This window comes from Diceros bicornis, chromosome 8 (assembly GCF_020826845.1).
Source record: "Diceros bicornis minor isolate mBicDic1 chromosome 8, mDicBic1.mat.cur, whole genome shotgun sequence".
Taxonomy (NCBI): Eukaryota; Metazoa; Chordata; class Mammalia; order Perissodactyla; family Rhinocerotidae; genus Diceros; species Diceros bicornis.
In genome coordinates, this window is record NC_080747.1 from 7,664,628 (window position 1) to 7,677,052 (window position 12,425).

A 12,425-nucleotide genomic window follows, 5' to 3' on the forward strand; every position below is an offset into this window, starting at 1 on the left:
GGAGGCGCCCTCCCCTTCCCACATAGGGTCCCCGCTGAGCTCAGTGCCCAGCGCAGGGCCTGCCAGTGGGTGCTTGGCAACGGTGAGCGAGGGGCAGAGCTCAGGGCCGGGGGACCCTGGGATGAGCCCCAGAATGCTCCCCCACACCTGGGGTGTCACAGAGCCTCACAGAAGACATGAAAAGTATGGTGCTCGAGCAGTCACAGATGTGACACAGCCTCAGGACCACGGGCCGCGCCGTCACACGTCTACAGACCCCACACGTCTGCAGGAGCAGTGGGGTGATGGCGCTCTGGCCGCCATCTGAGGCTGGTTCAGGGGCCACTTGTGCGCCGGGGACCCTCCCCAGGACCAGCAAACTAAATGACCTCCCGACACCTCTCCAACCTCAGCCCTGGCCCTGTGGAGACTCGCTCCAACAGAGCAGAGACAGTCATTTAAACACGCTCCGTCCAGGGCAGTGTCTGAGCCACCCCTGTGCTCCCTAAAGCTCTTTCATATTCCTTCTGTCCCCTGGGCTCAGGGCTGAGGTAGGGGTCAGAGGTCACCACATTATTTACAGGTCAGCTTGAGGGATGGCCCAGGTCACAGGGCGTGGCAGCATCTACCATGGCGCCTGGCCCACCGTGAACCTGATGGAAGGCCTCCCTGAAGCTGTGTGACACAGCACTCTGCTGTGGCTGCTCAGGGTCCCCTGGAGCGTCCACAGACAGCCCCGGGGCGACCGGGCAAAGTGAGCATGACCTTCCAGGATTACCTTTCAGAGTGCTGGCTTTCTAAATACTCCCGGTTCCTGGAAGCAGTCACTGGAAGATGGACCTGTGCAGTCCACACAATCTGCAGGGCCCTCTGTGCACTGGCGACTGAGGCCAAACTCAAATTACTGCAGAGCAAGTCAGCTCCACAAACCTCTGTGCTTCCAGACGGGAAGGTCTGCACCCAGAGGCTAAGCCCCTCACACTGCCCCACAGAGCAGCAAGAATGCACAAAGTATGGCCCCCTCGTTCCTTCCAAGAACTCCCCCATCCGCCCTGGGCTGGCCCTGGGGATCCAGCAGTGAGCAAATGCTTCACACAAATGGCGACCGGCCACCAAGTAGGAAACGGTGAGCACCGCCCTGCGCAACCTGCATGGCTCCCTCTTACCCAGATTGAGCTCTGAGCTGCGATCCAAAGTCCATTTCCCATTACGCCCTCCCCCCTCCTTATCAAATTACTACAGTGCCATTCTTCCCTTTATCTGCCTCAGTCTGGAACGCCTTCCCGCCTTCCTGATCCCCAAGGCAGTCTCCTAATATCTTCTAACACCCAGGGCAAAGGCCGCCACCTTCAAGAAGCCTTCCCTGATGCTCCAAGCTAGAAACAATCTCTCCCAGCCCTGAACTCTCACGCCACCTTCCCTATCCTCCCAACCCACAGCCCTTATCAGTTTCTACCTTGTACTACATGTCATTCTTATACCCCCTTAGCTTCTCACTAAGTGGATCCCACAAAGCGTAGGGTCCGTGTTTGATTTGACACTGCAGCCTCCAAGACCAGGGCATGCCGGAACCTGACAGCTGCTGATGAAGAAACAATCATGGTAGGCTGACGACTCACTCTCAGACAGCGGGTGGACCTTCCAGTTGATTCTCTTTGAAATCTCACAACACCCCTAAAAGGAAGGTCACCTTTTAACCCCTCTTACAGGCGAAGAAACTCAGGCAGAGACCCAGAATGACGTGCCCAAGGCCACCCAATGGGAAGTGGTGGGGCTGGGACCTGAACTCAGGTAAGAGCCTTTATTCGTCAGTTTTATTCACTCATTTACAGTTGGTACCACTGTCGGCCTGGTTCTGTACCTCAGGGAACAGAAGTTTGCATTGGCCGACACTCAAGTTTCAGCACCGAATGGAGCCAGGTCACTCAGCTGGAGGGCCAGGCCAGGCATAGTCTTGCCACGCCTGGAACGACTTGCGTTCCTGCATCCAAGCTCAGCCCTTCCCGATGAGGCAAACCAAGCCTTAGAACCGGGGCCTGCGAGGGCTCCCCACGTGACCCTGGGCACGCCATGCCCCACTGGACACAGGACATGCCACCCACACCCCCCTTCCTGTCCTCCCCTTTCCCCCTGCCTGCCCGGAGCCTTCTGAGGAGTCACGAGGGGAGACTTTGGTGGTGGCGGCCTGGGTTCAAATCCTAGCACCTGCTGGGGCTCCAGTGTTCTCATCTCTCACAAGGGAGAGATGCCACCCACAGGGCAGTGGTGAAGAGGAAGGCAGGACGCGCACTGCCACAGCCCAGGCAACCCTCTAGGGATGCTTGTGAATCAACTCAGTCACATCTCACGCTGACCCCATAATAACATTATTCTCCCCATTCTTACAGACGTGGGAACTGAACCGAATGAGGCAAGTACACCAAGCGCTCAGCCACTGCCCAGCACAAAATGTGCTCAGCAAAGACCAGCTCTGGTGCCAGAGGCAGTTCTCAGGGTTGTGCACTGGACTGGAATAAGCTAGTGCTCCCGGAGAACAGGGGCGGGCGTACGGGGCAGGACTAGAGTGCCTATGTTGGGATTGAGGAATGGCCCTTTTCTGAGTAAGACCCCGGAGAGCAGAGGTAAGACCTGTGGGTAGCAGCCACAAGTAAGCCGACAAAGCTTAGGATCCCGGTCTTTCTAAAGGGTGTATCACACCAAAGCCGGGAGACTCCACCTGAGACTCTGGAGAGGTAAAAAGGGCCCTTTGCACTCCGGGGTCCACGTGCCATCTGTAATAAGGCCCTGCAGGGAGCGGGGGACCACGTTACAAGGGTCGGGACTGGGGAGGGATCTGGGTGAGCACCTCCAACCATTCTGGGGCAGGCTCAATGTCTACAAGCCAACCACAAACAGGACCACCTCTCCGCTAGCCTCAAGCAGGAAGCTGCAACCTTTCCTTTTACCTAAAAATAGCCTTTGACATCCCTCTCCACATCCCCATCAACAGGATAAGAAAGGTACCAAAACCACCTGCAGAGTCCATAATGGTGCTGAGAGGACACAAGTCAAAGTTCTTTCGAACTCTGTGCACATGTGGTTCCCTGTCTCGATTCTCTCCATCTCTGCTATGTTGCTGTCTCAATCCTCTTCGTGAAGAACTCTTACTCATCTTCCAAAACCCAACTCAAATGTGCCCCATCTCCAAAAGCCTTCCCTGCTGCTGTGGCAGCTGGTTCTTCTCTCTTGTTCCCAAATCGCTCATCACATTCTCCTTTTAAAGTGCTTAACCCGGTGTGTTACAATGTTATCTACCAGGGTTCTTTGGCACTACTGACATTTTGGGCCAGATAATTCTTTATTGTGGGACAGTCCTGTGCATTGTGGGATGTTTGGCAACATCCCTGGCCCCTACCCACTAGATACCAGGAGCACAAAACAGCCTTCAGACATTGCCAAATATCCCACAGCGGGGTGGGGTGGGGGCAACATCGCCTTTCACTGAGAACCACTGATTAAAATCTTGGGGACAGTGGCCATGGGCAGGGCTCAGCAGGACGGGAGCTTAGTGAATGTGTGTGGGAAACATCAAGAACCACGGATGGGCTGTCCCAGCTGATTAGCACTTGCTGAGCAATGCGTTAATCTTGGAGCAGCTCCCTAATCGCTCTCCCTGCCTCATATCCCAGATACAGAACAATTGCCCTACTGCAGAGTTGATCATCTTATGCGTCTGCCTAACCTTGTAACCGTTCTGATGACCACCAGAACAGGGCCGGCTCTGTTGCAGGGCTGCCTGACCACCCACCACCAGAGCCCCGCACACCTGTCCTGCCTGTTCTGTCCGTTCCTCTCAGGCCCAGCACTCCAGCCACAACCATCTCTCCAGGCCCCGAAACTCTGCAACCTCTGTGGGACCTTCTCACGGCCCCTGCTCCACCTGACTGGCAGCATAGAGCCTCCAGGCCCCCACCTTGGGCCACAGCTGCCCAGATCCTTCTGTGGTGAGTGCCCCACAGCACCTCGGCTTCCCCTTAGGACAGTCCCATTCCCAAGACTGCGAGCGCCGGGGGGACAGGCCCCTGGTTGGGCTGTCTCCAGGGCATGGCATGGGCTTCACCTCAAAGCAGATGCTTGATAAGTGTGTGTAACAGCGTGGACTGGAGCTTAGGGAACAGGAGGCGGAGGAGAAAAAAGAGCGGTGGGGAGAGAAATGGAAATGCCTTCCCCGGGGCCTGCTAACACTCAGGGAGCCCCTGCTGTGACTGGCAATAGGTGGGACACCAAGATGTCACAGCCAAAGCACCTGAGGTTCACTAGCCCGAGAGCCAAGAAGTCTCCCCTACCCCTGACTCGGGCACCATGCAGCTCTAAGGCCTTTGCTGAGACGTCTCCTCACTTCTTAAAGGTCAGACTAGAGGACCCTGGGTGCTCTCCTGGCTCTGGACCCCACGCGTGTGTTGTCCAGGTGGTAGTCCAACACGCCACTGCCTTCCGTCGCCCGGTGGCTCGTTTCACCCCCACCCAAGTCAGCGAGCTCTGTGCAGGCAGGGCGTCTGTATCTGTGCTCTCCACAGGGCTGGTGGCCGTCCTGGACACACAGCAGGGACTCATAGGCATATGCAACTGGACAGAAGGGACGAAGTCAGTCCTTCTCGGGCCATCTGTCCCTTCACGTACACACACACACCCCCACCTGTAGGGGACGCACAGGTGGTCCTTCTGCACATGACTGTCAGATCACTTCTGCGAAACCCAGCACTCAAGTTCCACATCCCCCAACCTGGTCTCTCCCCTGCTCAAGGAGATGAGCCCACTGGTACTGTGCCTAGAAGCACAGCAATGTCAAACCGCTACGAACACTTCACTGCCTGGAATTGTAACTTTATATACATGATTTTATCAAATAGATATATATTTTAGTTCTGGAATCTGGGGATTGGATAGTTTATACAGCAAGCCCCAAACGTGCCCTTGTAGCAAATCTGCTGGCTGCTCCTGGCAGCTTGTAAGGGGCCTCTGCCGGGAAGCTCATTGCCAAAGCTGTTTTCCACAGAAGTGATCCTGGGCGGTTTAGAATCATGAAGAGGTTCCTTCACAGCCACTAGGAGCAACCCTCCCAGTCTTTACACCGTGTGCAGTGGTGATGTGGGCCTCCGGGTAAGAACACATCAGGTTCTCTTCTTCTGGAATACTCATTTCTGGATGGCCACATCACCACGTGCTTTTTAACTCTGCAGAGGAGCATTTCCTGTCCAAGATCTGGCAATCAGATGTGTTGAAAGAGAACAGATAAGAAACTCCTTTCTACAAGCTTAAGAAGTACCATGATGCTGGGTTCACAGCCTTTAAGCCAACAAAGTGAATGACAGTGGTGGCTCCACGTGGAAGGTCAGCAAGTGGACCGAGGCCTGCTCTGTCTGAAAGAAGGTGGACGCCATACAATTCAGGTCCAGCAACCTGAAGCAGGCCGAGCCTTTCTCACTTCCATGCAGTAAAACCTTCAGCGGCTGCCTATTACCTCCACGACACAGCCCGGCTCGCAAGACCTTTCCATCAACAAATAACTCATTGAGCACCTGTTCCGTGGCCGGCAGCCCTCTAGGCGAGGACATATTAGTGAACGAAACAGGATAACAAAGCTCTGCTGTCACAGAGCTACAGTCTCATTCGGGAAGACAGGCAGAAGCACACATGCACTCGCAGGCTGCGGTGGCCTGCTTGCCAGCTCGCTCCATATTGTTAGCACCGAGAGGTAGAGAAGGCCAGGATGGGAATGTAGCTTAGGGGAAGCCCCTCTGATACGGTGACACCTAAACAGAAACCCCAAGGAAGATGGGGAGCAAGCCGTGCAGCTATTTGAGGAAAGAATATCCAGGCAAAGGCCACCGCAACCCCCAGGTCCTGAGACAGATATGTGGCATGTTCCAGAAAAGACACGGGAGCAAGTGTGCCTGGAGCTGAGTGAGGGAAGGGGGGCTACGAGGTGAGATCCAAGGTGCAAGGCTAGCCGGTGAGGCCCTATCAGCCATGGTAAGGGAGAGCAAAGGAGTAACCTGATCTCAGATTTTAACATAACCAGTCCAGCCGTGGTGTTGAGAGCAGACTGGAGGAGAGCCAGGGTGGAAGCGGGGAGACCAGTTCGAGGCTTTTTTGCAATCCAGGCGAGAGGATGGTAATGTGGATAAGGACGGAAACAGGAAATGGTGAAAATTTGTCTGATTCTAAAGATATTTTAAATGTAGAGTCAACAGGATTTGCTGAAGAATGACATACAGCATGGAAGAGAAGGGCGGAGTTAAGTAGAAGTCCAAGGTTTGGGGCCCGAACAGCTGGAGGAATGGGGGAGACTCAGGGGGATCCCAAATTTGGTGTGGGTCTGGGATGCCAATCAGATATCTGTTGGTCATTCCACCATCTGATCCCAGCCTCCCTTTCCTGTCTCTTACTCTACTCTCTGAGCCTGTATCCTAACCAGACCGTCTTCCTTCCTACACCCTGAATGTTCATGAGGACTTGTCTCACTTTCCCAGGCGTATTCTGCCCTAATAAAGATGGTACCCAACTTTGTTTGAGTATTAATGGTTCACCAATAAAACTGACAGGAAGGACACATTAGCAGCATCCCATGCTGTCCTGGCAGTGCAGACACTTAAATATAGATGGGAAGGGAAAGCAGATGCACTCTCAAAAAAGAATGGTCGACTCTAGGGTACTGGTAAAAATAAAGATCTCAGAAGGAACAAGCAGAAAGGGTTTCAAAGTCAGAGAATGCTTTCTACAACTGCAGAGCTTGTCTGTGGCTGTGAACACCTTTTCCATTGGAAGCAGCTGTGGTTACTGGCTCCTTCACCCCGCTGAGCCTGACCCTCTGCAGAGCAATGGGCTCACTGTGGGGGTCGAAGGAGTTGCTGTGGTTTAAGAACCTTTCACAATCCCAGGCACATAGCAGCTACCTCACATGAGGTCTCCCATCTGGAGCAAACATACACTGCCGTGACATGCATGCCTGTTAAGGGCAAACCCAAGTACCCACTGCCCTGCATCCCTGAGAATGCTTCAGTGCATTTTACTTGCCAGACTAATAAGGGGGTATCTACTCATGGCCATCTCAACTCTTATTTTCTCAAAATCGCAGGACCTCACACAGAACACCTCGGATCATTATGATCTAAGTCCTTGGCGATGCTTCCCCCAGTTCTGAGCGAGGCCGGATCCGCTTTCTAGGGGATCCGCTTTCTAGGAATCCGTGTGACTAGCAGAGTAGCTGTTAACACCTTCAAAGCACATTCACACCCACCCATCCCCTCATTTGAGGTGCCCAGCAATCCTGGGCAGAGCAGAAACTGCCAAAGGAAGCGCCGTCTTCCAGCAGAGGAACAAGAGCAACTGGCTGGCTTAACCAGAGATGGGGGCAGAGCCAGCAGCACCTCAGCCCACACAGAAGCCTCTCCTCTTACACACGAGGAAGCAGAGGCCCACAGAGCCCTTTCACTCCCTCAGCCAGCTGTGAGGTTCCTGAGGGGAAGTGTGTCTGATCAGTGACAATCCTAACCCACCAAGGGTAATCACTCACAATAGCTGTGAATTTAGGTTGACATCCCCTGGGAGCATCGCCAATCAAAATCACCCACCTACACACTGTAGGCAAGGCCCATCCGCAAGCAGGGCTCAGGAGAGCCCCCCTCCAAAGGCTGTGCTGGTACCTCCACTCCATCCCCCATTCCATTACTCAGGCTGAAGAATGGGATAGAAAGATTTCAGTGTGCAATCCCGGCAGTGGGGAGATTGACAAGCAGACTGGATCGTTTCAATAATTACAGAGGAGTAACAGGAATTTGCGAGGATTTCCCAAAGAATTGTCTCTAGAAGCATTCTCAGCCTGGGTACAGGATGCCTGTGTGAATGATTCATGGGAATAAACTCCTTCCTGATTTTGCACTGGGGCTCCGATCAGTAGGGAGAATATCAGGCTGGAGTGCTGAGGCCTGGGTGTGAGTTCAGGCTCTGCCACACTGGGAGACCCTGGGTGCTAAAAATGATGAAACATAAGTGCCATTTACCAAGTGCTGGGTGAGTGCCAGGCTTGCTGGGCTGGAGGGACGCATCATCTCATTCAGTGGGCTCAGGCAGCCAGAGAAAGTGGCAGGGGAGCCTCATCTCATCATCTCCCTTTCACAGATGAGGAAACTGGGGCTCAGAGAGGCCCAAGCGATCAACCACCCCAAGGTCAAGCAGCAGCTGACCGGGTCTGTCTGATCCCTCAAATCCAGAGCCCTTATTCTTAAGGACTGGACTAATCTGAGCCTCAGTTTCCCCATGAAGAAAGAGAATTGGGCCTGGATTAACTTCAAACCTTCTTCCTGGGCTAGGTGTGGTCCCAAGGCTGAGGGGGCGTGGCGTCCTCACCCTCCCCAGGCCACCGGGCGGGAGATGAGGGGGAGGAAGGGGAAGGAGAATTAACCTAAGGGCTGCCCGCAGGGACGGAACCAGTGCCTGATGGGGGGAAGGGGATACTCACGTCGATGTTCCTAAGGATGACGCACTTTCCATTGGTGTAAAGAAAATTGTTGCCCTTGGGGTCGCCGCCGATGATTTTGGAGACGCCCCTCTCCACCTGGGGCAGGCTAGCGAACACCTTCTCTGCGGAGACACAAATGCAGCAGGGCACATTAGGGGCAGCCCCTGTATGGCCTCCCGTGGGCTGAGGACGGAGGGGAGGGCAGGGAGGAGAGGGGCGCCCTGGACCGGTCTCAGCCGGTCACCTGTTGCCTCCACCGGGAGGGGTGGCCGCCACTTTGAAGGAGCGCAGGGGTCGGCGCGACTTCCTGGTCTGCGCTCCCGGCCGGGCCCTTCGGGGACGCGGGGGCTCCGCCAGGCCCGGTCCGCAGCGCCAACTTTGGGGGGCCCCCCAGGCGGGTTGGTCGCCGGGCGCCCCCAGGGCGGCGGGGCGCTCGCCGGCCTGCGCCCGCACCCCTCCCCCGCGTCCGGGGATCCCGCCGGGCCGCCCGCGCCCCGCCGATGGCCCAGGGGGCCCGGCAGCGCGGGCGCCCACCCCGGGGGCACGGGGGCGCGGCACTTACTGATCTCGTACGGCATCCTCGCCCACTTGTTACCGCGCCGCGCTCGCCGAGAGCCTCCGGGCCGCGCGCGCCGCGAATCAGACCTGGCCGAGGCCGAGCCGGGGAGAGGGGCCGAAAGGCGGCGCCGGGCGTGCCGGGCGCGGAGGGGGCGGTCCGAGGCCGCGGCTCCGAGGCCGGCTCGCGCCCTGCCCTGCGCGCTGCCGCTGCGGACGCGCCGAACCCGGAAGCGCGGCCCCGCGCGCGGCTCGCCCCCAGCTTTGACCATATATAGTCAAGCGCTCAGCTCGGCGGCCGCGGCCCCGGCGAGCCTGCGCGGACCTGGCCGTCCCCTCCCCCCGCCCTGGCCCCGCCCTGCGGCCCTCCCCGGAAGTGACGTAAGCACACGGCCCCGTGAAAAGGCGGCGCGGCACGCGCTCGCCGTTAGAACGGTCCTGGGGGAGGGTGGGTGAGGTCTTTTCGAGTTCTAGGGGGACGGGGAAAGGAAGTGTGGGTTTCGTGGGGTTGCTTCCTCTGCAGAGGATTGGAGGTGCTGACGGCACAGGCGAGCCTGGGTGGGGGCCTGGGGGAGCCCTTTTCGTGCCTGTGTTTGCGGGGCGGGCGTTCCCGAGCCGTCAGCCTTCCGGCCGAGTCGGCGCCCGCTGTTTGCAGAAGCTGTGCGGCGCCGGCTCGGGTCCTGCGAACATAGGGGGGCTTTTTCTTTTTCTTTTTTTAAAGCATGAGTAAATGGGAGTTGCCCTTCCTCGAAAACAACTGCTGGCAGCAGGAGCTTTAGGGATGTGCTTTGCTCGGCCGAGCTCTCTCTCAGAACTTCCTTTTAGAAAGCTAAGGAGCCAGGAGCGAAGGGCATCTAGGTTCTAAGAAAGCCTAAGGTTTATTTCCTAATTAAGAAAACAACAAAGGGAACTTCCACTTGTAAGATGGGGGCAGCGGCTCGTTGAAAGGGGAAAGGCAAGGGCTCTGAGGGCCGTTACTTTGAGCCCCGTCTTTCCGTGGCGGTTGGGGGTGGGGAATACTGTCTTTCCTCAGAGTTAGGGGGAAGGAGAGTCAAGAAGAACACTGTGTAAAGCATCCGCGGGTACTTAAACTTTCAGAAACCCAAGCTAGAGAACCTTGCAGTAATTCTTGACTTTCTAATCTGCTGGGAAATCTGTTAGCTCTATTTTCAAAACGTAGCCAGGTTAATCACTTCTTGCCTCTTGGGTATTACTCCTGCAGAGCCAAGCCCTGAAGTTATTGCAGGTGTTTCCTATCTGGCCTCTTGGTTTATGCTCCTGCTGTTCCCCACCTTCATCTCAATCTGGTCTCTAGATTGCAGGCTGAGTGTTCTTTTCAAACTGTAAATCAAATTTAGCTATTCCTTAGCTTAGAACCTGTAGGAGCTGAGTCTCAAAAGCTCAAGTCCTGAAACTGGCTGCCTACGCTCTAGGACATAGGTCTCAGGGTTACTTGAGACTCCATTTACTACCCTCGGCTCTCAGCTGTATCCTCTCCCTTGCTTTCTTCAGCACACTGGCCTCTTTGATGCTCTGGGAACGCCCCAGGCGTGCTCCTGTCCCCAGGGCCTCTGTGACATCTGTTCTCTACCTGGAATTCTTACCTCCTGCAAAAGTTCTTCGTTGCATAAGTGTCACTTTAAGGAATGTCAACTACCCTGACCCCTTATTTTAAACTGCAGCTTTCCAGCCCTTGCAAACACATTCCTGATATCCCTTCCCTAGGACTTTTTTCTCCAGTATATCTCTTGCCACATGGTAGATGGTCACATGAATGAGCCTGCACCCCACATGTAATCCTTGATCGAGAAACAATGGAAGTAAAGGTGGTTTTGTGAACTGAAGGGCCCTAGATATGTCTTGGTACAAAATGGTGAGATTCCTCAAGTAGGAACAAAAAGCAAGTGGTTTACAAGTGAGGGAGGGCTGTAACTTTCTGCGGAGAACCCAGGATTTAATTAGCGGAACTTAATGAGACCGGTTAAGAGCAGATGTGAACTTAAGTTCACCCCTAGGACACTTAGGTAATGGAAGGGCTGTTACATGGAAGTAAAACAAAGGCACCAATCTCAAGCTTTTGCAGACTGGTAACCTTTATGTGGGTGCTTAAAGCCTTGGGGGACTTACTGCTGCTAAAAATGAGACTGTAAAGCGAACTTGGATAAAACGTTCCCAAACCCCTGGAAGGATGCTAGGCTCTGTGGCTTATATTTAGCATAAGAGCAAGTTATATGTAGGTCTGGAGGTTTGAGAAGTTTGGGTGGGAGTGGGGATGCTGTTTACCGTAAAAATCATAGGTATGTCTAAAGAGAAGGTGAGTCGGCAGGCAGTTGCTGGGGTTGGAAGAAAGGAAAAGGAGGGACCCTGGGATGTTATTCGCCTGGGTGGCCTCAGTTTGCTTGTCTCAGCTCAGTAACACCTAAGTGGTGTCATCTGTGGCTAGCTGTGGTTCTTTACCCTGGGCTGTCCTACTCCTCACCCACACCTTTGTTAATACACCCTCTAACTGCCATTGATCTCCAGTGGGAACCCTGAAACATCTGTGCCCCAGCCACTCGCTGCTCTACGTGTCAGCTCAGCCACTTCTCTGACCACCTCACCTCTAACCAACTGCCTCATTGTCTCAGTGGGAATGTCCTGAAGGCACCTCCTTGGACCAAACCAAAGCCCAAAGGAACCCAAACAGCTTGTCTTCCCCTCCCCTCCACAAAGACTGCTCCTCTGGAATGTCCCTTCCTGCGGTGACCAGTGACCCTATCTCCAGCTATACTGGCCAGAAACCTCACCCACCCCTGTCCTCACCTCCACATTCAATCCTTCACCAAATTTGGTCACTTTGATTGCCTGCATCTCTTGAATCGATCACTATCCCAAACACTGCCCTGCTCTCAAGGTAATCTCCTCACCTGGGCTACTTGAACCACCTCCTAACCCGCTTTCCCTGTGTCCACTCAGAACCCCTCATTGCAACCAGAGTAACTTCAAAGCCTTGCTGGCTTCCCCACCTCTTTGCCTCTATCTGAAGATAGAGACCAACAACTTCCCCAGGCCTACAAGGCCCCTGGGACACCCAGGTCCTTCCTGGCTCAAGTAGCTCCTTCCCTGGGTCTTGCTGTTCAGGCCACCCGGGACTGCCATCAAGACCACCACCGAGGCCTTTCAGTTCTGCCACTCTGCACCTGCTGTTCCTGGGCCTTCCCTGACACCCCAGTTCAAGGCCAGTCCATTCAGCTGTGAGTTCTCAGACGATGCTTAGGCAGTATTTGTTACACATTCATTCTTATGCCTGCTGGATTAATTGAATTGCCTCCCGCGCCCATTGTAAACACGAGAACAGGGACCACATGTTTCTAACACTTGGTATGGGGCCCAGCAGACAAGCGTGAAGCTG

The 12,425-nt window shown here is 55.0% G+C and overlaps 1 protein-coding gene across 1 annotated transcript in view; it reads right to left on the minus strand.

The window, feature by feature from the left end:
* WDR1 (WD repeat domain 1) overlaps window positions 1-9,172 on the minus strand; it is a 45,542-nt gene extending 36,370 nt beyond the window's left edge. Inside the window, exons 1-2 of the mRNA XM_058546731.1 lie at window positions 9,042-9,172; window positions 8,480-8,601 (exon numbers count right to left, since the gene is read on the minus strand). Coding sequence (XP_058402714.1) covers window positions 8,480-8,601; window positions 9,042-9,057 — 138 coding nt within the window. The 5' untranslated portion in view covers window positions 9,058-9,172. The remainder of the gene's footprint in view (window positions 1-8,479; window positions 8,602-9,041) is intronic.
* Window positions 9,173-12,425: the final 3,253 nt, after the last annotated feature.